This window comes from Anas acuta, chromosome 1 (assembly GCF_963932015.1).
Source record: "Anas acuta chromosome 1, bAnaAcu1.1, whole genome shotgun sequence".
Classification (NCBI taxonomy): Eukaryota; Metazoa; Chordata; class Aves; order Anseriformes; family Anatidae; genus Anas; species Anas acuta.
This window is the reverse complement of record NC_088979.1, coordinates 108,897,967-108,923,944: the sequence shown is the minus strand read 5'-3', so window position 1 is coordinate 108,923,944 and position 25,978 is coordinate 108,897,967. Positions and strand designations below refer to the sequence as shown.

At 52.1% G+C, this 25,978-nt stretch overlaps 1 protein-coding gene across 3 annotated transcripts in view; it reads left to right on the top strand.

Annotated features, from left to right (window-relative positions):
• Nucleotides 1-25,978, top strand: part of IGSF3 (immunoglobulin superfamily member 3) — an 81,135-nt gene that overhangs the window by 39,726 nt on the left and 15,431 nt on the right. For 2 of the 3 annotated variants that reach the window (XM_068691903.1, XM_068691893.1), the window contains exons 3-6: nt 11,740-12,150; nt 13,213-13,602; nt 15,282-15,683; nt 20,261-20,665. In XM_068691903.1, coding sequence (XP_068548004.1) covers nt 11,740-12,150; nt 13,213-13,602; nt 15,282-15,683; nt 20,261-20,665 — 1,608 coding nt within the window. The remainder of the gene's footprint in view (nt 1-11,739; nt 12,151-13,212; nt 13,603-15,281; nt 15,684-20,260; nt 20,666-25,978) is intronic. The other variant, XM_068691915.1, reaches the window with a different exon arrangement.

Genomic DNA, 25,978 nt, shown 5'->3' with positions numbered 1-25,978 from the left:
AGAGACAGGGGATAGACAGTGAAGCCTCTTATTAAAAATTAAATGGTTGAGTCTGAAGGTAAATGAGGAGCCTATAAAGAAACAATAAAAAAAAAAGTGGAAGACAGGAAGGAGAGAAATACTTAAAAGGGAAATAAGAGGTTTTCACAGGTGTACGCCGTTGAACATGTCAGCAGAGAAGCTCCATAATCACCTCTAATACGTGACGGGTACCGGGGGCTTTGTAAAAACAAAGCAAGCCCAAACCTTGCAATTCTTTGCTCCTGAGGGCTGTTTGCTGTGCTGTGGTCTGTTGGGCTCTGTCCCAGGGCTCTTCAGGAGGGAGGCAGTGTGCACAGTTTGCTGGGAAGTCCTGTCCTAAAATCTATATGAACGGTGGATTAACCAAAGCCCAGGGTCAGCAGTCGTGAACTGTAGGGGTGGAAAGCAGATGTATGACTCTGTTCCTTCAAGGAACAAGGTGGAGTCACGAGGACCTGACTGACCATAGCTTAAAAGAAGGAAGTAGAAGACTGGTGGAGACCAGGCTTCGGTGGTGCATTTTTGTTCATGCTCCGCATGAGGATGTGTCACATCTAACTGTAGCCAGTGCAGGGCCGTGCTCGGTGTGGTGTTGGGCACCTCAGCAGCTCTTATAGGGAAAAGATGAGTAGTTGTAGTGACAGGACAAAGGGTGATGGTTTTCAACTAAAAGAAGGTCAGTTTAGATTGTATATAAGGCAGAAATTCTTCACTCAGAGGGTGGTGAGGCCCTGGCACAGGCTGCCCAGAGAAGCTGTGGCTGCCCCATCCCTGGAGGTGTTTAAGGCCAGGCTGGATGGGGCTTTGGGCAACCTGGTGTGGTGGGAGGTGTTCCTGCCCATGGCAGGGGGGTGGAACTGGGTGGGCTTTAAGGGCCCTTCCAACCCAAACCATTCTGTGATTGTCAGCCTCCTAGGAATTTTATCTTCAAATTCTTTTTGTGTTGTTTTGGGACACTCTCAGCAATCGGATTTACATTGGTGACCTGAAAGGCATTGGCATTTCTCTTGCACCGTATGAGGCAGTGAGTTTTGGATCTGGCCTGTGTATCCTTTCCACAGCCTTAATACCCCCTCCCCCATTGGGCACCTTTAAACTCCTTAAGTTCTCAAAGTAAACTGCATGGATTGAAGTCTGCAGTAAAACTGTTTTAACATGCAAGTATAAGAGGCTGCATTAGTTTAACTGAAATCACTTTGCATGGATTTTTCTGGCATAAACCAGTCCTTAATAGATCCAGGATGTCTGGGGATGATCGAGTACTCAAATAAACTTGCAATGAATTCTAAGGGGAAATGGCTTTCTGTCTCTTTTATGTTGTGTTTTGTTTTTTTAGTGATGGTTGGAAGAATGAACATTTTTCTTAAACAAGGGTCATTTTTTTGTCTTTTCTGATCATTTCCCAGCTTGTTTATTTTAGGGGAAGTAGGACGCAGCGGTGCTGTGCAATTCATTTTGCTGTAGGATGGTGGCATTTGGAAGCACCAGCCTGGCCAAGCTGTTTGCAACCTCAGGTGTAAGCCCTTTTCCCATATATATATCCCATATATCCCAGAACTGGCTGCAGATGGAAAGTATTTCCCAAGGAATTTTTCTCCCAGCTGTGTTGTAAATAGGAAAAAAACAGGATTTGGGAGCTTTGAGAGTCCAATAGAAACTTCTTCCCTCATTGATTTCTCCACTCTTCCTGCTGCGCTGTCATGGTACCACGAGCTCTTTGGTCACCCCGGAGTCTGCCAGGGCACAGGAGACCTGAATACCTAATGTGCTCAAGCAAGGGTTTTGGAAAAAATACAGAATAATTAAGAAAAAATAAATCTTTCTCATTCTTTTAGTGTAGCAGAAAAAGGAACAGGCAAAAGCTATTTTCTTCTTCCTTTCTGAAGGTCGTGTTTACAGGAATTTAGCCATGATTTGAAATATGATAGCCTTTAAAACTACCCCCACTTTGTAAGTCTGCCTTACAGGGAACACAACTTCGATAGGCAAGCTGGGAGGACATGTCCTAGCTGTGCCAAAAACAATGCTCTTGGGTCTACCTTTGGTGTAGGGTGTTGTGGTGTTTGTTTTTTTTTTTTATAAGTGGATTAATGCTTCCCCCAGGTTTAGACAGGATAGCGTGCTGAATTTTGGGAAGAGTAAGAGTAGCTGATAGCGGGCTGAGTTTTGGTAAGAGTTATTTTATAAAAGAAAGAAGAAAAATGTGAGTAGAGGAACTAGTGAAGCTTGATTTCCTGTGGTTGGTTTATTTATTTATTTATTTTGCTTCATGGTTGAATTCCTAGGTAGCTGATAAAGTTGCTTTTCCTTGACTGGGATATTCCTGTGCTTGATTCCTGTGCTTGTCTTCCAGGTTACTTCTTTGGCATCTGAGGTTTGAACAACCACTGCATTCATCTCCTCAGAGAAATAGTTATATGTGGTGGGTGTCTCCTGTGCTTCTCCAGCTATTCCATGAAACCTGTGAGATGTTATTCTGAGACTGCTCTCCATCTCTCAGTGTTCGTTTGAGAGCTTTACCCACTCTCAAAGTAGTTGCCACTTTCTAAGGTTAGGTGAGAGGCAGGCAGGCACGCTCACGCTGTCCTTTCATGCTCTGCTTTTCTTCCACCCGGCGCAGAATGGTGATGCTCCTGCAGAGCATGCACTGCAAACATCAAACCTCACCTCCTGGGTACTAAGCTCTGCTCAGGGACTGCGCTCTAGCTGGCTCCTGTGCCTCCAGGTGGTACTAATTGTGGGATCAGCCAAGCTCCCATTGTGTCACAGGAGAAAACCTATTAAATGGGTTGTGGGTCCATGCACCTGCCATGAGTTAAATAATTAATCTGCTCTGACCATTTGCCATTGGTGTCCTCTGCTTTCAGCAACAAGATGATCGCTCTCATCGACTAATCAATCATAATTCTCCAGATCGACCTGTGTTGATTTCCAGTTCTACTTGCTTGCCAAAAGGCCACTTGGATCAGGCAGCTGTGAGAAGTTCTTCCGCCCCCCCCCCCAGACAGTACAGAGCAAGGGTGATGCAAGACTGCGTATCTTACTTATCAGGCTCCTAAGATGTTCTTTATTTGCATGCCATAGCACATCTGCACAAGAGATCTCGGGCTTTCGAACTTTACAGGTGCTTGTGAGACAAGCCGTTGTCTCGGAGCTGGAGAGGGTGAACAGGCACTGAGCAGGCTCAGCTTCAGGCAGAGATCAGGCAGCATTGGTGGCATTTCTGGTTGGAAACATCAGTAGCTGAAGCTTTACAGGAAATCCTTTCCTGTTCCTGTCTCCTTGAAGCTTGCATGTCTGTAGGGAGATGTTAACCTGAGGATATCTACCAGCAGGAGAAAGTTATAAAAGGTAGTGATACAAGAAGACGCTGTTCAAGGGCACTGCTGCGGTGAGAAGTCTGCAGTCTCCTGTCTTTTCCCTGTTCCTGTTCAAGAGTCTCTTCGGGCTGATGTGAGCTGGCGATGTTTCCCTTGCTCTGTGCCTTCCCCAGCCCGCTGAGCAGGCGGCAGCCAGCGGAGCATCTGCTGCTCTTCCTGGGCTGGTGTCTCAGCTGGTGAAGCTCCGCAGCCTGCCTCCGCTGAGGGGACGCATGGAACCAGCCACGCAAGTGAAATGCTCTGTGCTGGTCATTTTGCCATTTACCTACAGGGTAGCGAATAGCAGCTGGGAAGCTGACAGCTTTCAGCGCCTTTTGCACTCTGATGCGGTGGTGAAACAGGCACTGACGGGGAAAAATGGAGCTGTCTGGAGACCTGGGGACAGCAGTGTGTCAGCTGCGTTTGGCTCTCGCTCAGTAGCTTCACCGGCAGAAGGCTGGAAACACTATAAATAAAATCCTGGATTCTGCAGGAGCCAGTGGTATTGATCCTGCTCTGGAGACATCGTGGAAACTTCCTATTTACTAGTTTATTCTTGACTTATTTTCATTGCTGCTTTTTTCGTTTGTTTGTTTGCTGCAATGCATTACTTTGATACAGTCTGTGCCTTGGGTTTAATAATAGGTGCACCAAAAACGTATTTTCTTTATTTTGATGCGCAGTTTATTTCCTGACTGTTTATTTTAAAACGCCTCCTGGCTCTGTACTGCAAAGGACTTGGGATATCCTAGAAAATCTGGGGTACTGACCTCTAGAAGACCTTACATGTATTTTGCGAGATCCAAACTTTTGCCTTCTGTCCGTAACCATCAGTTGTGTGTCTGTGCTGCTGGCTCTGAGCAAGCCATCTTTCTGTGGGGCTCCTCGCCCCGTGGGGATCTCCTGATGAGCAGCAGGGCTCGTTGATTGGCACGGGGCTGAGAAGCGACCAGTGACTGTAAAGCCAGAGGGAGTTTCCAGCTCTTTCTGCAATGGGTGCTGCATCTCAGCATTTAGCATTTGTTGTGGGAGACCACCCGGTGGCTGCTCTGTGGCTAAGTCTGCTGTCAGTGTGAGTTCATTGGGGTTGCACAAAGCTTTTACTCTTCCCCAGCAGTGAGATTTCCCCCAGACAGTCGTCCACATAAGAGCAGCCCAAGGGCCACAGCAGGATGCAGCTGCAAGGAGGGCTTTGCTGCTGGCTTGTGAAGAAGCCTACTAAGGGCAGAACGCAGGACCTTCGATCTTTGTGAAATGAGACCCTAACAAGCCACAAAAATAGTTAGAATATATAATTTGTACAGCAGGAACTGTTAACTTTCTGCCTGCCTTGTTTAGGAGCTGCTGCTGGAGACGTGGTGAGCAGAAGGATTTCTTTGTGTGCCTTGCCAGGGCGATGCAGGACTTCATGACAGAGCCTTCGTTGTTCCTGTCAACTGATTCTTGCTCGCAGCTTTCCCACCGCCTGTCGTCTTCATCTCCTTCAAGCACAGCACAGGTTGTAGGGAAGAGTGGTGTCCCCTTCTGTAGCTGTGAGGGGCGCTGCTCTAACCTTGTAGTCAGTGCTCTTCTACAGGGAGAGCAGCTTGGTGGTGGCCCGCTGTCTTCGTGGTGATAACCAGAGGGGTCAACAGAAACCTGGGAGAAGGGAAGGGCACTGGGTGCTTTGAAATGCCCAGATCAATGAATATAAAAACAAAAATATTTTTTAAAAAATTTCAATATAAAGATGGCAAGCGCACTCGTACATAAAGTCAACTGGCTGTGTGTGCCAGAGTAGCTTTTCCAGAGTAGCTGATTGCTATGCTGGAGCAGGAGAACGCTTTACACGGTCTGAAAATGCACTTCCAAGCACAGCACTTCAGGTCCTGTCTTCCTGTCCTTATCCCCTGTTCCCCAGATCACCGCCGCCTGAACTAGAAGAAGCTGGGAGCATGGAGAGCTTAAAGAGAGCTTGCTATCGCCACATGTGTAAGAGGCAAAATTACATAAGTACAGTAGAAAGAATGTCTTTGGGAAGAGAGATTTGCAGTAGTGGACGTTACCTGGATTTATCTGTGCAGCCTTTATCTGGTGGCAGAAGTCTGACAGTGTTTGGCTGAATTTGCACTGCTCGTCTCAGTTCTGCTTCCTGCAGTCTTCAGCGCAGGAAGAGAGCAGGTGCTCATCGTGGTTGGAGGGCTTGGACTCCATCCTGCAGGAGCCAGACCGTGCCTTTCATTCATCACGGGGGTGCTAGCTTCACAATAACACTTCGGGGCTGCCAAAACCTCGATGGAAGACGGTAGCTTGGAAATATCCAGCAGAAGCAACGTCCTTCGTTCCAGCTGCCAGAAACCCCCCAGCTCAGGCTGCCCTGTGGCTCAGTGGATGGCCTGCTGTCTGCTGGAGATGTACGGCTGCGCGAGGCGTTGCAAACAATCCCCGTACTTGGAACAGAGCCGTTAGACGAGATTCCTGCCGTTAGTTTGTACAGGGGATTTTTGTGTTCTGAGATTTCCAAACTTTCTCTGTTCTATTTATGTGTCACCCTGTGTCTCTCGGCAATCTGCTTGGAGACAGGCACGAAGAGACGCGATTCTCATTTCTCCTTCCCCGTCCGTGCAGCAGAAAGCCAGCGTCTTTACTTTATCTTCCCACGGGAACTTAAGACCCAGACCGGGGCTGAACGGAAATTAGGGCTGTAAAATAGAATAAAACCTAATTCCGTCCTTCCTTCGGTGCTTTGTTTGCGGGGACTGAAATGCTCTGCTTGTGTGCTCAGTAGGAAGGCTGTTTTAGAGGGGATGGGGCAGGAGATCCAGGGCTGGCGTTTTGGAAGCAAGCACTGCTTGCACACCTGTGTTACTGACTTGTGCGTGATGCGAAGTGCTCTCCTCCACTGATCAGTGCCTCTCTGATGGTTTAATGTGTTGGAGTGTAGGAGTCATGCTGGTCTGCACTAGATACGAGGCACAGGGATCCATATTCTCAGTTTGGAGCCTTGAGAGTCCTTAATTTAAAAAATGCTCTCAGGATTCCTCTCCCAAGTGCATCTCGGCCTGGGTTATCTTCCACCAAAGATATTTTTCCATAGGAAATTCTGATCCCGTGCTTTGCGGCACGAGGGACAGGCCGGGTCCCAGGAGGCAGGCGGGAGAAAGGAGCCTGGTAGGACTCAGACCCTTCGTGATTGTCTAAATGAAGGAACCGCAGCTCTTAACAAGCTCCCCTTGACCTTCGGTGTGATCTCTGCCGGGCTCCTGAAAGGCAGGCGCTAATCTCTGCAAGCAGCTCCGCGCTCTTATCTCCAGTCTGCTCCTTCTCTTCCGCACGCAGTCGGGGGAGAGAGAGAGGAGAATCCTCCTCAAAAATTGATTGTGGGGAGGGACAGCCCACCTGCCTGAAACACCGCAAACGTGGTTACAGCCCCCGGGGAATATGGCCTGAGACGGGCCGTGATTGTTCTGCGATGGCACCGTGCAGCTCCCTCCCTGCGCGGCTGTTTGTGTTGCCTGCCTGCCCGCCCCGAGTACACTGGGCTGAACGAAATAAGGCTTTAAACTAAAATTGCTGAAAAGAGGATTTTCTAAGCTTTCCACTTCTATCATTTCTTACCTGCGGCTTCGGAGGTGTAAAACATTAAGACAGCACTGCCTGCATAGCTCCAGAGGAGCCCAGGCTGTGTCGGCTCCTCGTGCTGGGTATTTTTTTGTTCTCCCTGGCTGTTCTGTGGGTCGAGGAGGCTGGGGCTTAGCAGGTTACCCTGTGCCAGCTGAGCCACAGAAAATTCCCACGTCCCTGCTCTTAGCTCTCAAGTGTTGTTAAGTAAAACGCATCAGCTTAACCCGGGGTGAAAGAGGTACGTGCCGATGTGCTCTGCCCTTGTATTTGCGGTGGCTTAGGCTTGCATTAAGCTGCAGGAGCTAACCGGTGGCTCTCGGGCTTGGGATCAGAGGGAGTGCTAAAACCCTCAAAAAGGTGAGTTTCTGCAAGAGGGAGGGAGAGGGAGAGAGAGGGATTTGGGAGCTGATTCACCTTGACTCACTGCCGGAGCCAGTTGCCTCTGCTGGCTGTCGCCCAGCTGCCTGCAGGGCTGGGTCTCGCAGAGGGGCAGGGGGCACAGGCAAAGCCATGGAGCAAGACTGCAAAAATAAATAAATAAATAAAAGTGTGCATGTGTGAGGGATTAGAGGTTTCCCTCACTGCTTTGGCTGGGAGGTGAAGGCAGGCCTTGTGCTCTCTCTGTACCCCTCGACATGCCCAGCTCTTGGGATCCTTGGTTGTGTGCATTTTGTGATTTATTTATTTATTTTTTTAATTTCTTTTAATGAGGCCACTTGAGCTTCTCCACTTACATTAGCCGTCCTAATAACCAGATGCTCCTCGGAGTGTTTCGGGGCTGGGTGGGTGTAGAGAGGCGAAGGGGCTCGTTGACAGGCGCCTCCCCTGCTCCCCACCTCAGATGCAGCAGGAGCAGAGGGGCTGCGCGGCGCAGGGGGCTCACGGACGGGGTCACTCGGGCATGAGGCACATCCTGGAGCAGGACCAGGGTGTGAAGTGGGATCCTGCTCCCGCGGCACAGGAGGAGGGCGAGGGCTGGATAGCATTGACGAGGGCCGCGTGGGGCAGGCGGGTGTGCCTAACGGGCCCGGCAGCAACAAAGGAGAAGTTCAGGCCCTGAGAGGGGAAGCTGACCTAATTTCGAGTTTACATGTCCTCTATCTGATTCTCTCTCGCCCGTTTTTCTACTTCTTGTTGTTTCTTTTGTGTTCTTTTTTTTTTTTTTTCTCTGCCCTTTCCCACTGGCTGCCTGAACTCGTCCAGTTGCTTTGAGAGATGCGTTTCTGCCGGGGTAATCACTCCAGCCAGTCATTAATGTACAAACAAGGCAACTATTGTAATCTGAGGATTTATTGCTGCTGCTGTGAAACAACTGCCGTGCCATTTTACTTAACTCTTGGGTTCCCCCGCTGCCTGCCGGCAGCAGCTGGGTCAGTACTTCACAGCCGCCTTCCCTTTAAAGCCGTCTTTGACAACCCCGTGTCCCAGACAAGATGGTGCAGGTTGGGCTCTACCCAAGGAAAGTAATCCCCTACCCAACCAGATTATTAACGCTTGTCGTGCGTTTTCCCTGTGGTGCCAGAAACACTGATGTACTCAGTTTCACCCCCTCGTGGAGGTGGCATTCCCTTAGTGTTGCCGTTTGGTGCCCGCCAGTGCTCTCCTCCAAGGTGGTGGCGTTGGCGCCGCGCTTCGTCTTGAGCAGCTCGCTTCTGTCTTGCCAGCACAACCAGAGGCGTCGGGGAAGGAGGCTGGTGGCACGGAGCTGGGATCCCCGCGGGGCAGCAAGATGTCACGGGGCAGATGGAAACATAACTCTTGCACTAATGCCTTGTAAAATCCAGAGCAGCATTTCTCAGCCAAAAGCAGCTCCCTAGGAGCGGGGAGCGCGCGCATTTGTTCTTCCTAAAGAGTTCACACTTGACACTTGGCAAGCGTAGCTCTGTCCAGACGGTGGGAAGCGGGCAGTTGGGGACACAAGGTAGCACCACGCGGTGCCCCTAAAGCGTGTTGGAGGGTAAAAGCAATAATGAAACCCAAGGGAAGAAGGAGCTGGCGGGTTTTTGCCAGGCCCTTGAGACGGCGGTGTGTAGCTGTGCTGCCTACCCCGTGTAAGTTATTTTTCTCCTGAAGAGCCTGCAGGGTAGTGGTGGTGATTTTTACCAGCTTGGGCCTCTGGCTCCCAGCCTGTTGCTCCTCGTGCATCCCCTAACAAGGAAATGGTATCCCAGGCAGGTCTGCTGCCTTGCCTGGGAGTACACAAAACGTTGGTAGCTCTCTGATTTGTGTCCAGCTTGTAACGGCTTTGCAGCCCTGCTCCTCGGGGGTGATTGGCGTTTTGGATACCTAAGAACAAACCAGAGCCAGCCCAGGGAACGGGGACACCTCAGGTCATCTATGTCCATGTGAGGTAGAGTTCATCTGGAAAAGGGGCTGGTCCTGGGGGCTTGGAGGAGAGCGTGTTGGAGAGCTTGAGCTGCGTACCGAGTCCAGGCCAGGGAGCTCCAGTCCCTGCTCCAGGTGAATGTCAGCCGGTTCCTTATCCTACAGTTAACACCTTAGTTCCCAACCTGTAAATACTTCTGTGTAGCTCACCGGGTGCTCCTCGCTTGTACATTGCTGAGGTGTCTGTACCTGAGGTGGTTTGGCTGGAGCTGTGTGCACTAGGGGAGAGGGGAGCACCTCCTGCTCCTTCCTCCTCCTCCTCCTCCTCGTGGCAGCAGGACACTTGGACTGTCCCTGGCTGGGCCCCTGACACCCTCTAGTGGCAATATCGACGTTTATTATTTCAGAAGCTCTTAAAACTTGGGGGCTGCGAGCACCCCCTCTGCAGCAGCTGGCGGCTCAGGGGCTAGCAGGAGATGCTGCCTTTCTCTGCCAGCTGGGAGCAAGGGGGATGCCAGGCTGGGTTTGGGGGGAAGCATGATACAGGCTCCTGGGTGGCATGCTGGAGGGAGGGGAAAGAGGAGCAGGAGCTGGGTGAGACAGAGGGCAAGGGTGGGAGCGGATCCTCCTGGCTGTGAAGGCAGCCTGCCGAGAGCATCCCCACGCCAGGCTGCTTCAAGCTCACAGCCTCAAGGCAGCGCGAACCCCAAAGGCTGTACTGATTCATCTCGTGGGGAGGATATGGTTGGAATTATTTATTTATTTATTTATTTATTGAAAACCAAAAGAGCACAAGGAGTGCAACGCAATGTGTTGGGCATTATCATAGTCAAATTACAGCCTCCAGCACGCCACCGCCTCCAGATTTTTCTCCAGGAATGCATTTTGCAATAGCTGCGGTGTAGGAGATGCTAACCCTCCCTCCAGGTTACGACCTGGAAACATGAAGTCCAATTGGCAAAGCGGTGCCTGTGTCAGCCTGTAGGCAGCTCGGGGAATGGGGTGGCAAGCGAGACGTGGCCGTGGTCCTCCCCTCTTCCCTTCCCACCGTGGGAGCTGCACTTCCCCGGGCAGCTGCTGCCGCGGGCTGTGCATGGGGCCCGTGCTGGGACAGGCTTCCTCTTGCCGTCCCGGGGAGCAGGCGGCTCCGTGCCTTGCAGGGCTCTCAGACTGGCTGCGGGAAGGAGGATGGGCAGGCTTTCTTCCCAGAGCGCTGCTTTCACCCTAGATACTGGCACAGGGAGGCTGGTGTGTGTAGCAGGGAGCTCTGCCTTTGAAGCAGCTCAGTGGGAAAGTAGCTCCAGCAAGATGGTGACTGGGTTTAATTTACCTACCTGATGTAAAAATAAAGTTACGAGAGCCCGTGACTGGAGGGCAAAGAGCAAGGAGCTGCACCGCTCTGGAAATCACAGGGAAAGGTTTGAAATGAGAAATGTAAATCTCCTCGTGCAGGCTGGTGAGCTGGGGAGTTTGGCCGTGATCACCGCTGTGCTTGGAGTCGGAGGGAAGAGGGGAGAGAAGCGAGGCAGCTCCTGACTGGTGTGGGACGGCATGGCCGGAGGCTATTGCTGCCCGTGGGCAGGGGATGGGGAGCCTGGGCGAGGAGGATGAGGGGATGAGAGGCAGGAGGAGACGTGGCTGCAGGGATGAGGTCAATTGGCCGTAAATGAGTCCTACCAGGTATTTTCCCTCTTGGGACAGTGAATTCCCTGAGAAGCACACGCTTGGTCAAAGCAAATGCTCTGGGCTGAGCTGGACGAGAAAAAATTCCCTTTCATTTACTCCATCCTGTGGCTTTTTTCTTCCCTCTCTCCTGCTTTGAATTTCCTGCCATAAATAATGCCAGCGGTTGTCCTCAGGGCAACTGATTGCTCTCCGTAGCAGCGCCTGAATGAAACAGATGCAGCTTTTGGCAACGTAACCAATTTTGTCAGATCCTCCAGTGTTGTCAATGAAACTGAGCTGAGATGTGTTAATTATATTCCACTGGTGCATGGTGAAACCGTGGGCATTAACAGGTTCACTGGCGCTGCCTTGTCTGCAGACTTGGGAAGGAGGCTTGCCGTATCCTCTCCATATGATGTTTCTTGAGACAGCAAAATTCATAAATAGCTCTTTTTAAGAAAGCCTTCCTTCTAGTAGCGGGACCTCCTGCTACAATTGAGACGCTTGCTAAAATTAAGCAAATCTGCGGTGCTGCAGGGTTTTTTTTTCATCCTAATTTTAGCGGCTGTTCGCTGTAAATCCAGCTGTGTGATCTTTTCTGCTGTCGCTCATGGACTGCAGGTATTTGGGGACGGTTGTCTTTTTATTTGGGGCTAGGTGTGAGCTGGCAGGCCTTTGCTAATCCTAGTGATGAATTGCAACCATAACACCCTCTCCTGGGTTCCTAACCCTAACTCTGTGCTTCTCCATCCCCCCTGCGCTACAGTGATCCCCGACTCGCTGCGAGTGACCGCGGTCCCACAGACGCTGCACAAGGTGGAGCGCGACTCCCTGGAGCTGAAGTGCGAGGTGGCCAAGAGCACGGTCCAGCACAGCCACGTCTCCATCGCCTGGTACCGGCAGCGAGGCGGCGAGGCGCCCGTGGAGGTCATCTCCCTCAGCCGCGATTTCGTCCTGCGGGCCGGGGGCAGCTACGCCCAGCGGCAGGCCACGGGGGACGTCCGCTTGGACAAGGTGGGCGAGACCACCTCAAAGCTCACCATCTACAACCTCCACCCGTCAGATCAAGGCGAGTTCTACTGCGAGGCGGCGGAGTGGATCCAGGACCCGGACAAGTCGTGGTACGCCATGACCCGCAAGCGCTCTCAGGGCACCATCGTCAACGTGCAAGCCACAGGTCAGTGTCTCCTCTCTCTTTCCTTGCTTGTCTGGGTGCTGGGAGGAAGCAGAGGTGGAAAATGGGGCTGTGCATAGTTAGGTGACTCAGGTGCTGGCCCAAGCAGGGGGCGATGCACACCACAGCTTTTACCATCTAAATAAGAGGGTCTGCAAGGCCAGCTGCAGAGCTGCCCCAGGTCCCATCACACCTAACGCTGGAGCAAGGCCTGCAAAGCCATGCCTGGTTGGGGACTTGACTCTTTCACACTGTGGTTCTCTCTTGACTCCACAGTGGGGTTTGTGGTCTCCACAGATAAGCCCAGTTGCCTCTTGGGGTGTACCCATGGAAAGCAGCTGTTCCTGGGAGGGTTGCTGAGGTCTCTCACTGCAGGGTACCCCAGTGAGGTCCCCTTCACGTGGCACTGCTGAGACCCGGAGCAGTGGTATCCTCCACAGCACCCCAGCAAGGGGGCTTGGCGGCAGCCCCTGCTGTCTGACATAGCCAGTGTCTGGGCTGCAGCGGGAGCTAAGGCTTACATACACCTTATGCGCTTGGTGCTAGCACAGGCAATGAGGATGTGGGGAAGTGAGGAAATAAGAGTGACACATCAGAAATTTAAACTAAAACTTTGAGCAAACACTTCTGTATTGCCTGAGGCCCATTTGCAAGTCAAAATCCTTCTTGCAGCCAGCAGCACAGGTTCCTGCTAAGGATCTAAAAACCCAGAAGAGCTCTTTTGTCCTCTCTGATATCCCTAAAAGCCCTACCTTTCAGCCCCAGCAATCTGGGGCAAGCAAGACTGGGCTCCAGCTCACATCCCACAGTGCTGCTGGATCCCGGTGTCACAGCAGAGCTGTTCCCAGGAGGAAAGGCTGGGGACAAGGCAATTTGGCTGGGGAGGCCTTGCAGCTTTTGCCTCTTACAGCCAAAGCAAGCCACTCGCCCCTCCACCTGGAGGTGCACGTGTCCAAGAGGTAGCGACCACATAGGGTCTGGCAGGTTGCAGCCACCTCGCATGAGGTGTGCTGCTCTCCAGGTGGGCTTTGCCATGCTGACGTGAGCTGGTCTGTCTGTCCCCAGATAAGGAGTTCAGCGTCCGGCTGGAGACGGAGAAGCGGACCTACATCGTGGGCGAGCCAGTGGAGTTTCGGTGCATCCTGGAGGCCCAGAATGTCCCTGACCGCTACTTCTCCATCTCCTGGGCCTTCAACAGCTCCCTCATCGCCAGCCTGGGGCCCAACGCCGTGCCGGTGCTCAACAACGAGTTCGCCCAGCGCGAGGCCCTGGGCCAGCTCAAGGTAGCCAAAGAGAGCGACAATGTTTTTGTGCTGAAGATCTACCGCCTCCGCCTTGAGGACAGTGGCAAGTACAACTGCCGGGTGACCGAGCGGGAGAAGACTGTGACGGGGGATTTCATTGACAAGGAGAGCAAGCGGCCCAAGAACATCCCCATCACCGTCCTGCCGCTCAGTAAGTAGAGACCTGCCCGCTCCGTCCCGGGACGCTGCTCTGCTGGGCAGCTAGCTGGTGAAGCTGTGGTGTGTCCAGCCCAAAGCAGACTTCGGAAGGGGAATGGGGAGGATAAGGGTTTGTGTGCTGTGGAGGCTTGAAATCCCAACTGCAAGTCTTTTTTAGGGGAGGGGGACAATAGAGCAAGGGGGATTGTGCTGCTCAGGTTTGTGAGTGGGGAAACATGTCCCCACCTTGGTGATCACTCCAACCTGGCAGCTGTGGTCCTGAGGTGAAGGTCCGTGTGACAGCCTCTGGCTTGCTCCTCACACCTCTACCCTCTGCACGAAGCTGGGTGCCCTGAAGTATTCAGCAGGCATAATGGGGAGAGTGGCTTGTCCCTGCTTTATCCTAAGAGCTGCTGGGTTCCTGCAGATTGTGCCTGTTGTTCAGCTGTCGTACAAGGCGTTGGGGTTGCGCCTTGCACAAGGAGAAACCAAGGTTTGCTTGCTCCTCAAGCCCCAGTTTGCTCTTCAGCATGGAGCCCTGTTGTGGTCACTGTGTGTCTGCCAACCCTGGTGAAAACAGCCCTGCCAGAGGCCCGCCTGAGTGCCTTTTGTGTTTATCAGACGAATGTGATAAAGACATGAAAGGCAGGGTGAGAGAAGAGGGTCAGCTGATTTATTTCTCCTCCGTTTTGCTCTCTCAAACTCAGGTAGCCGCAGCATGAAGAACCAGGCAAGTGTTGCCCAGGTTACCCTAGCTACAGGGTTTGACCAAGCAGATGGGAAGCTTACAGAGGATTTTGTGCAGCGTTTGTCTCCTGTCTGTTAGGCTTGTAGGGAAATGCAGCCCTTTCCTCAAGCTTTTTTTTCCTCCTCATTTCTCCAAAAGAAATTCTAATTCTTTTTTCTTCTACCAATATTTGGTCTCATTTGTTTGGCATTGAAAATCAGTTAGAAATCTTGCACTGGACAGTTGTTAAAATGCAATGCTTTTAGGCAAAGCCACCTTTCAGGCAGATTTCATTCCTGAGGTTTCGTAAATCACCAGCTCTAGGAACAAACGTGATTTTTCAAGGGTGCTAAGTGTCCATAACTCCGATGGAAGACAGCAGGAGTAACCAGCACTCAGTATCTCTGAAAAACGAGCCGTAGAGTCTCTGGGAAGCTCAGGATAACAATTTTTTTTGATGTTGCCAAACATTGATAGCTACCTCTAGTGTTGAGAGCGATGGGAGTTTGTGAAAGCTTCTCCCGAAAGGTGTTGCAGAAATGGACGTGGCAAGATGGTAATCAGATTGACATGAATTGAAAAGCCCAGGGAGCTGGAAGCTTTTTTTTGGCAGAGCCGGTTGCATGTGGTGCATGTTGTAGCAGCACAAATTCCCTCAAGCTTTGCTGAGACCCCAGCCTGGACCTGCGAACAGAAGACGCGGCAATGCCTCCTGAGCCCTAGGCAGAGATTTTTCCCAGCTTTGGCCGACACCTGCTTTGAGTGTGCAAGGCACCAGGAGCAGCTCGCTGCCCACAGACTGTTTTTGGATGTGGTCACGCATGAACTTAAGACGTGCCTGGACCCAAATGCGTGGGCAGTTTCCTGCACCTGGTAAAACACCTCTCTGGCCAGCAGCGTCCTTGCAGACTGACAAGTGCCGAGTGTGTATCATCTCCCCTGTGTGTGTGCGTTTCTCTCCTTAGAGACCAGCATCTCCTTGGAGATTATCAACAACGCCAGCAGTGTCTTGGAGGGGGAGAGCCTGCGCTTTGGCTGCAACGTGCGCTCAGGCGTGGGGCCCCAAAGCCGCCTCTCTGTCGCCTGGCAGCTGGTGGACAAGCAGAACCGGCGCAGCGAAATCGTGCGTCTGGATCGGGACGGCACCCTGCAGCCCGGCCCCTCATATGCCGAGCGCAGCAGCTACGGGGGCATCCAGATGGAGCAGGTCCGGCCTGGCTCCTTCACCCTGGAGATCTTCAACAGCATCAGGGCGGACGAGGGCCACTACGAGTGCCGGGTGGCCGAGTGGACGCGGACACTGGATGGGGAGTGGCAGATGGTTGGGGAGCGGCATGCTGGTACCCCAGTGTCCATCACTCCTCTGGGTGAGTACTCAAGGTGTGGGAGCCGTGCGGCCATGCGCCTGGCTCAATCCAGGAGGTCACCTGCAAATACCTGGGGCTGCTCTCAGCACTGTGTGCTTGCCAGTGAAACGGAGGCACCAGCAGCCCACCTGCAGCTCCTGTGAAGGTTGGTGCAAAACGTCTGTGTGCCCAGTTGCATTTGAGGGCAAAACCTGAGGGGTGGCTGTGGCAGGAGCAAAGCAGGGGATGGCTGATGGGAGCCGAGGAGAGAGACTGCCAACGTCATGATGCCCGCTGAAAGGGGGCACCATGTCCCAACAGCCTGGGCTGTGGGAAGTGACTTGGTGGTGCTCCATCAATGGCCAGTGGGCATTAAAGCCTCCTTGCATGCTCTGGGCAAACCTCGTCTCAGCCCACCAGAATGGGAGAGCTAAACACAGGGTATGTATTGGCCCAGCCACCAGAAATCGTGAGCATCCCCAACAGCATCAGAAGTCCTCGGGAGCTGTGGATCAGGACCGGTCCTCACTGCCTCTGCCGAGAGGCCCTGAGCAGCTGACCCGGGACTGAGCCAAACTAGAGGATGTGATCGTTGCGGCTGGTACTCTGCTCTGCCAAATAGCTCCTCTGGTTCAAACACAGCAAAATGACATCAATTTAGGAGAGGGCAGGTAGGGCATTAGAGATTTTGCATAGATTGTGAATTACTTGGGTCTCACTCAGGCCTTGCTATATTAAGCCCTGGACAGGTTCCCAAAGTTTTCTGCAGGAGACCGAAGAACTGATGGATATTCCTGCAAGGTCCCTGATCTGCAGAATGCTAGAGCTATAAACAATTAGTGCGAGCTATTCAAAAGTCAAGATAGATTTTTTTTTTTCGATTATCCACAGTATTAATCTTAAGATTTGGCAAGATGTGTGAGACCAGACTTTAAAGTCATATCATATTCTGATTAAAATCTTGCTTTTTTTTTTCCCTTTCCTCCCCTTCACTTTTGACCTTCTTTCAGAGGCTGCTCTGTCTAGAGCTAGAAACCATTGCTGTATCAGTTTCAAGAACAGATAGGGACGTTAGTTTGTAAAGAACTCAAGGCAGATTCTCAGCTGGTTTCAACAGCGTCTTTGTCTTGAGGTCAGTGGCATTTGGCCTCTTGTAAGTCCATGTGTTGGCCATTCTCTTTACTTTGCAACTCGTGGAGGTTTGTTGGGATGAAGCAGGGAGTACAAGTGGTAGATGAAGTGATGAGATTTTAAAATGCGTCACTTTCACTCTTGCTAAAATTTAAGGTACTGGAAATTGATCAGCAGTTCCAGAAGATGGGATTTGAAGGTAGTTGTCCCTCCACCTCTGTCCCTTGTCCCAGAGAAATTTGACTGTCACATTCTGTCAAGTCCTAAGAAGTTCCAAAGTCCTTTTTCTATAACTAACAGAGCTGTAGTAGCTCAGTAACATTTAGCGATGAAAATACCTAATATTGTTTTCTTGCTGCTGAATCTGATATTTTTTGTTGAGAGTAATGCTTTTGAAGTGTCTTGAGAAACTATAATGGAAGGTGCTAAGAAAGAGCAAGAGAGGTTTATTGCTACAGAAAGTGCTAGTAAAAAAATGCAGTAAATTTAGTGACACTCACATTTCAAGTTAAGGTCTAATCGTTTGCCAGTCTGGCAGGGTAAAAAACTCTTTAGCTGAACCAGCACAGATAATGTTCAAACCCATAAATCTATCGACACTGTGGTTGTGAAGCAACAGCCACAAGAGAGATGTGCTGTCAGATGAGACCAGATGTCCCTGAACTTCTGAGGATCTCAAGAGCCCAGCAGGGATTTTAGTCCCTGCCAGATGGGAAGGAAAGGGCAGGCACTCTGAAATCTGTGGGTAGAGGAGGGCAGGCTGGGTGAGGAGGTTCTGCTGTATTGTTGGGGGGGGGGGGAGGGTCTTGCCCAAAATGTGCCCGCTTACATGTGTGGATGCTGTCCTTTTGTATAAATTCCCTGGTAAAATTATGGAGAAGATTATTCTGGGAATTACTGAAAAACACCTGAAAGACAATGCAGTCATTGGTCACAGCCAGCTTGGGTTCCTTAAGGGAAAGTCCTGTTTAATGAACTTAATTTCCTTTTATGACAAGATTACCCACCTAGCTGACTGAGGGAAGCCCACTGTTGTAATCTTTTTGGATTTCAGCAAAGCTTTCCATGCTGTTTCTCACAGCATCCTTCTGGACAAAATATCCAGCGTACAGCTAGACAAATACATAATGTGGTGGGTGAACAACTGGCTAATGAGTTGGGCTCAAAGGTTTATAGTAGATGGGGTTACATCAGGCTGGTGGCCAGTCACTGGTGGTGTTCCCCAGAGCTTCATTTGAGGGCCAGTTCTCTTCAATGTTTTCATAAATGACTTGGATGTGGGACTTGAAGGTGTACTAAATAAGTTTGTGGACAATGCTAAACTGGGAGAAGCTGCTGACTCCCTTGAGGGTAGAGAGGCCTTGCAGAGAGATCTTGACAAATTAGAGGGCTGGGCAACCACCAAGTGCATGAAGTTTAACAAGAGCATGTGCCAGAACCTGCACTTGGGTGGGGGCAGCCCTGAATATACATACAGACCCGGGGACAAGAGGCTGGAGAGAAGCCCTGTGGAGAGGGATCTGGTCGTTCTTGTTGACAGCAGGTTGAATAGGAGTCAGAAGTGTGCCCTGGTAGCCAGGAGGGTCAACCATACCCTGGGATACATCAGGCACAACATTGCTGGCTGGTCGAGGGGAGGGATTGTCCTGCTCTGCTCTGCGCTGGTGTGGCCTCACCTTGAGTGCAGCATGCAGTTTTTGGTGCCACGATGTAATAAAGACATAAAACTATCAGACGAGTGTCCAAAGAAGGGCTACAAAGATGGAGAAGGGTCCTGAGAGCAGGACATATGAGGAGCAGCTGAGGTCCCTTGGTTTGTTCAGCCCAGAGCAGAGCAGGCTGAGGGGAGGCCTCATGGCGGCCTGCAGCTCCCTCACGAGGGGAGTGGAGGGGCAGGCGCTGAGCTCTGCTCTCTGGGGACAGCGACAGGACCCGAGGGCACGGCATGGAGCTGGGACAGGGGAGGGTCAGGCTGGGGGTTAGGGAAAGGTTCTGCACCCAAAGGTGGTCGGGCACTGGGACAGGCTCCCCAGGGCAGTGGTCATGGCACTGAGCCTACTGGAGTTCAAGAAGGGTTTGGACAACGCTCTCAGACATAGGGTTTGATTTTTGGGCGGTCCTGTGTGGAACCAGGAGTGGGACTCAATGATCCTTGTGGCGCCCTTCCAACTTAGGATATTCAGTGATTCTAAGAAGAGGGGATTTTGTACATTAACCTTAATGTCATGAGCATGTTTGCTGAGGACCTGAGAAACAGATTTTATTTTTACATGGCAGACAGGAGGAGAGAACTTCATTAAGTTTCCTTGCCTAGCCCAGCTGGAGATTAAACTTTAAAGAGTCAGCTGATCTTGGTAAAATTAAGGTGGCTTTCTAAGGCCAGAGCTGCTGCAGTGTCTGAAGGTAATGGCTTATGTGGGGATGAGATGTGGCAGTTCTGCCTTCTCAGCCGCTCTCTTCTCTCTGGCGTAATCACTGTGTTGCAAGGGGCTTTAATCCCAAAGATTGGCCTCTCTTCTCAGTAATTACACATCCATGAGCAATGCCATGAGTAACTGGGGCTGCAGAGGTACTTATTGGAGGTGTGCAGATACGCTGATATCCACACTGTGGCTGGTCTGGCCCTCAGCAGCAGTTCTGTGGGTTGCAGTGAGCTCTCAGCTCATCCCCCAAACTGTAATTTCAAGCTTGTGGCATGCTGATCCAGAAGACATTCCTGTTTCTGGTGGGGTCTCTACCCATGGGGCTTCAGCAAAAGCTTTGTTGAAAGCCTGGGTCATCGGCCCAGCAGTGGGAGGAAGGAGAGCACCAAGTCCACCTGGACGCCCAGCAGAGACCTCCAGAAAGTAAACACTTCTTGGAGGTGTTGATGGTGGAAAACAAGGTCCCTGCTATATCTAGGCTTCACTGAAGTAATCATAACAGTAAAAAATATATATTTTCTCTCTCTAGCTCAGAACAAACGAGCAATGGAAATTCCTTGACCCAAAATGTAAGCCAGTCAACTGGGAATACGTTATCATTGTTACCTTTAAATTGTTAATAGATTGCTGGTTTTAAACTCCCCTAAACCTACAAAGTATTGGGGTTAGAAAAGTAAAGATGTGTTGACTAGCTTGTGGAGTTGTGCAGATGTGAGGGTAATTGTATATAGCTAGGATCTGTAAGAGAACAAAAGAGATGCTGTGTGAATAGAAGCAACCACCTTCTCTCAGTTATAAATTGCCTCTATTCTTGGATTACATAACTTCTGCCAACTCTCCAAAGCACAGAAGAAAACTTTTTCTTCTCATTTTCCCCATCATTCCCTCACCTGCAGTGACCAGCTACAGACCTGGACAGGGGAACAGGGAGGGAGGATCGCTTGGCCAGGAGGTGGTTGTGAATCATGGAGTCTACGAGTGGTCGTGCTTGTTCATGCAGAATCAAGCCATGCTCTTTAAAACCCTTCTCTCTCTTTTTTGCAGAGGCTGGTTTTGCTGTCACAGCTATTTCCCGCACCCCTGGGGTGACCTACAATGAGTCCTTCGACCTCCAGTGCATCATCAAGCCGCACTACCCATCCTGGGTCCCTGTGTCAGTGACGTGGCGCTTCCAGCCAGCGGGCAGCACTGAGTTTCACGACCTGGTCACCTTCACGCGTGACGGCGGGGTCCAGTGGGGTGACAGGTACATGGGCTTCCGGACCCGCACTGCCATCGAGAAGGCCGAGTCCAGCAACAACGTGCGCCTGAGCATCAGCCGGGCGAGTGACACGGAGGCTGGCAAGTACCAGTGCGTGGCCGAGCTCTGGAGGAAGAACTACAACAGCAGCTGGACGCGGCTGGCAGACAGAACGTCCAACCTGCTGGAGATCAGGGTCCTGCGGCCGGGTAAGTGTGGAGAGCACGCAAGAGGATCTGGGAGGTGTGTCGTGGGGATGGGCTGCATGTCGGTGCTGCGGTGGTCTCTCCAGAGGAAGGACTGATCTTCTGGCTGCAACTGACATCTCACACGTGTGAAAGTCTTAGGTGGGACTTGAAACTGTTCACAGGGCTTTCTTCTGGGAGGTGAGGTGACTGAGGCTCAGTCCAGTTTCTGGGCTATTTCTGTGAAATGGAAATGGCTTTCAGGATGCTGCCTCCTCTAAGAGAGGAGAGGGGCCGGATCAAAGGGAAGAGTGGCTCTCCCACCAAAGCCCCTACGTGCACACCCACCACAGGTGTTGTGCTACAGCTCTTATCTAGTGACTGGCTGCATCTCTTGCTCGGTTGGAGACATCTTCAAAAGCAGCTAGTGATTAAAGAGCCTGACTTTCATCCTCACTAGAAACCGAGCCCTTTCCAGCTGGAAGTCCCCAGGTCCATGGGTGCCCATTCACAGCGAGCAACATCTAGGCAACAGAGACCTGCTATGGCAGGGAGAGTCAGAAAACCTACAAAGTGCTTATGCTCCCTGTACAGCCAGTGGAGAGATTTGGGCACCTTCTGTAGGTTTTGTTGATGAGGACTCTTTGTTGGTGCCTCCTATTCCTCATGAAGGCTGCTAAGATGTGTGGTCAGGGCAGCTGTTGGCCACCACTGAGCTGAATGGTTTATTGCTATCTCAGCCTTAGGGCTAGAGTTCGTGTTTGAAGAGGGGCTTTTAGCACCTTCAGGGCTCTTGGCTCAGCTCCTTGCAGCACTGTCAGTCCTGCCCTCATGTTCCTGTGCAGAGGGATGCCTCCCTAGGGTCTGCCTTCTTGCTTAGGGATTGTATTTTTCCCCTCAGTGGCCCTTTCCATACTCTCCTCCACCTTCCCCAACCCTCTGGAAAAGTCAGGGGATGCTGTGAGCTCCCTCATGAGCTTTCTGCCCTCTTTCTTCCCTCCCTTCCTCCTTCCTTGCCATCATCTCCAGGTTAATCTTCTCCATTTGTCTTGATTACCCTGCCTTGTAATACATGTTTTACTGCTTGCAAGGTCACGTTGGTGATGTTCATCATTTTAGCTTATTTCCCTAGGAAACAGCAGTGACTGGAGATGGTCCCTGGAGTAATATGCTTCTTCATGGCATATTTCTGTGCGTGCATTTGTGTGTGACACAGAGAGACAGAAAAATCCTTGGTAATATCTTCCAGAAGAGAGCCTCTGTGCCACAGTTCAGTATGGCCAGGAGGACGTTTAAGCCATGTTCCGGCAGCCGGTTCTTCTTTACTGGAGCAGTAAGCATTGAGGGATGCCTTAACAGAACAAGTGATCTAGGTCTCCATGGTTTTTACCTCTCCCTATCTCCCTGCTGCTCGGCAAGCTACTGCTACACAAATCTTAGCTGTCAGTCCAATGAGCCTTGCGTAATGTTTGTGGTTTTATGGCCCGCAAGGGGATGGACAAGAAGAGGGGGGCTCCTTTCTGACCCTTCTCCTCAGAGCATCCCCAGCACTGCTATTGCACTCCGCATTTCGTTTCCATGCCCCAGGCAGCCTCTAAGAGCCAGTGGTTTGAGTTCTCCATGAATGTGGTGCTGGCAGTCGTGCCAGCGTCTGCTGTGGTTCTCGCTGGTTTTGCAAGCTGCAGAGGGTTGTGTCATCACCGGGTCCTTGGCTGGATCATCTCCAAACAGGGCCCAGGATGATGTGGGAAACACCTTCCTCGGTCACCTCCAAATGGACGTCCTAACGTCCCCACGGTCAGACCTGTGCTGACGAAGCAGATGCTGGTTTTCAGATTACTACCCAGGGCTTCTTCAAAAGGGGTCGTTTGGGACCTCAGAATAATTGAGCACCTGAGAGCGCTGTCACAGTCCAGGTCTGCAGCTCCATAAGTCACCTTAACCTGACATAACTTGAGGCTGCTACTGGATGCCGTAGTCCTAGGGGCTGCTTTCCTTTGTCACTCGCCCCAGTTCCCTGCCTTGCCCCATACACCAGTGGATTTGGGGTGAGCTGTCTCCCCTACAGATCCACTAAGGGATGTGCAACGAAGAAGGCAAGTCTGGAAGTCTTTTGGCAAACTGAGCTAGCTTGTGTTCCCAGATTGTAAGTTAATGTTGGGATTCTAGTTTTCCCTGAAGACCCCTGCTCCCTATTTGTCAGAGTGACCTTTCTGTTTGACAGATTCCAGGTGCAGAAGTGGCAATCGATATATGTCAGCCTTTAAAGCCTGTTAAGGTGAGAAAGGTAAAACAGTGGCTGCCTGATTGCTCCATTAATCTCTTCGCTGTGTGAAATCCCGCATCCTCGAGGGACTAGGTGTCGGAGCTTCCCGTGGTGTGTCAGTTTGCTGTTTCAACACTTCGGCTGTCTCTTCTTGGCACTCGTGTGGTGGGAAGGGTTTGCAGTTGCCGTGCAGGCTGAGTGGTAGCTGAATTGCGTGTGTTAGCATGGCTGCATCGTTTCATGTGCTGCTTTTCAGTTGGCTAACAGGTAACGCTGAGGAAGTGCCAGCAGCTTCAAACGCTTCAGCCCTTTCTTATTCCCAGGAAGAAACTAGCAGGGGTTGGGAAACGTATCTCATGAGGAGGAAGCGAACGGGGCAGGTAACTGCAGCACGAACCCAGCTGAGAACTGAAGGTCTGGAGGTGGGATGGCAGGAGTGTCCTGCGTGACATCTGGAGCTAGATCTGACCTTTGAACGTGATGTTCCTAGTCCCTGGGGCGTTACACGGACTGGCAGCATGAGGAGAAGCCCTATAAAGGATGCGGTCTGTACATGCAAGACCTTGCAGAGAAACGAGGCATCAGGAGGGCATGGTGTTCATCCCTTGGCGGTGCGTGACAACCCAGCAGCAGCAGCACTACCTGGCACCCCGGTGTTTCTCCCTTCCACGGCCTGCTCCTGGGTGTCACGCAGCCTGGAGCACACCAGGTTGCAGAGCAGAGGGCTCTGTGCACAGGCACGATGCCCCAGGCAGCTCCTGTGTGCTTCGGAGGGGCAGAGACCTGCGCTGCTCGAGGGTGAGTGCTGGGTTTGAGCTTCTTCCCGCTGGAGTAGGCAGCCAGCTCTGGGGATCTGTCGGGCAGCATTAGGGACCGGGCTGGCCAGTGGCTAGATTGCCTGTGGCTGTTCCGTGTCCTTCCAAGGCAGCGCTCTCCTTCCAGCTCTCGAGCTGCCTGTTGTTCCTTTCTCGGTGAGCTCATGTTGCAGCAGAGGGGAGGAACAATAAAAGTAGGCTGAATTCGTGCCAGCTGCTTCCCTGAAGCCAAAGCTGGCAGGAGACCACGCACAGGAGCACGGGCCGAGCTTGGAGCGAGCCCCAAGTGCAGGGGGAAAGCCTGCAGCCCACCTGCATCCTTCAGCCCCCAAGGCTGGGGCTTCCCCTGAGGGTTCACCACCCCTTCCCCCTTGGTGCAGGCGGTTTCTTTCGTACCCCGGTGAGCCTGAGGGTGTTTGGATTTGGCCATGTGCCCTGTGGAGCCCAGGAGAGGCAGGCAGTAGGTGTGCAGGGGACAAGGGGGACCCGAGGGCTGGCGGGCTGGCTTTGTTTGTGGCTGCTCCATAGATCTTGGTTCTCCCTGCCAAGTTTCCAGGGACGGAGCAGCTGAGACGGGGCGGGCTGTTTGCGAGCAGCGCGCGTCCCCGCGGTCTGCGGGACCCAGACAAGGGCAGCAGACAGTCTCTGGCGGCACAGGACGTGGCGGGGGGGCTGTGCTGCGGTCTGGGCAGGCTGGGACATCGCAATATGTCTCTCTTGGCAAGAAGGCTGGAGCAGATTCGTGCTGCTGCATCGCATTGACATTGTCCTTGCGTGCATTCCTGCACTCGTCTCTCCCCTGCGGGGCGATTTCGGCAGAGCTTCGAGGGGTCTGAGCGCTGCACCTTCGCGGGGAGCTGGCTCTGGGTTGGCATCACATTTGGGATCGCTCACATCCCCCTTCCCCATTAGAGAGCCCAACACGACCCTTTCCACTCCCCAGCTGCAAGCTGCCCGCAGCCCATCAGCCTGTGATAAATGCGCGGCCGCCCCTGTGCCCGCAAGTTGATGTCTTCTTCCCATCTTCTCCCGCCCTCCCTCCTGGCGTCAGCCCTCCGCCGGTCCTGTCGTGACTAATCCTGCAGCGGGCACACGGGGAGAGGCTGCAATCACCTCCATAAATCTGCCCTCCTGCTCCCGGGTTTCTGACAGTAATGAACGTGGGAGGAGGGACGGGGAGGGGCGGAGGGGGATGATAACCAAGCAGACGCCAGGGGTGCCGGGCTCCTCGCTGCTTTTTCACAAGCCGGGCTACAGCAGATTGATTGACCTGGGAACCGTCAAGCAAACAAGACCGTCAGGCTCTTCATTAGAGCATTAATTAGCTTCCAGGGGCTCTCCAGGGGCTGCTCCGTAAAGTTTGGTTTATTAGGAGCTGTCAAGTTGAAACTGTCGTGGAGGGGGAGGGTGCAGGCTCCTCGGCTGGCCTCGGAGAAGGGGGACGCTTGTGCCTGAACTTTGTTTGAGATCGGGGTGAACCAGAGCTTGGCTGCCCCAGAAATCCTGTGCTTGGGTGGGTGCAGAGCTGTCTCTCTCCTGGTCTCCACGAGAAATTGCCCTGGCCACTGACAGCAGCCTGGAAAACCTAAGGATGGTAGAGAAGAGGAGGAGGACCCGTACCTCGTGGTCCGAGCTGTCACCAGCAGTTGTAGAGGGACTGCTCGGTGTCCTGCGCCTCCTTCCCTCGGAAGATGTGGTGAGCAGCCAAGCCAGTGGTGGCTGTGACTGTGGATACTGGGATGCTGGGAGGACGAGGAGAGGAAGAGGCAGGGGAGAATTGGGAGCGCAGGCTGCCATATGGCACGCTCAGCGCTGGGAGAGGACTGATTTTCAAACAATTGCCAACACAATTGCTTGTGGAGGAGTTTAAGGGGAGGCGTTCCCTAACAAATGAAAATCAGATATTGCTGTTGCTGCCTTTCTCCCTTCTCATTTCTTAATAATGTTGTCTGTGTGTGAGGAAGCCTCTTCTGCTTGGATGCTGAAGATGCCCTTCCTACCTCTGATGGCCAGTGAGGCCCTGACCTCTCCCGGACACTTCAGTAGAGGCTCAAATGAGCCTGTGCAAGGGCTGCGAGGTGCATTCTTCAAAACCCAACACTTTTAGCCTCTGGGAGTAACTAACAATACAGTTAAACAGAAAGGTAATGGGCTGGAAACTTCCTTACACAAGTGAAGTCTGGAAACTCATCTCAAGTTTGCTGCTTGCGTGATCTCGGGGTGGCTTTGCTCTGCAGAACAGCACCGCTTCCCTGC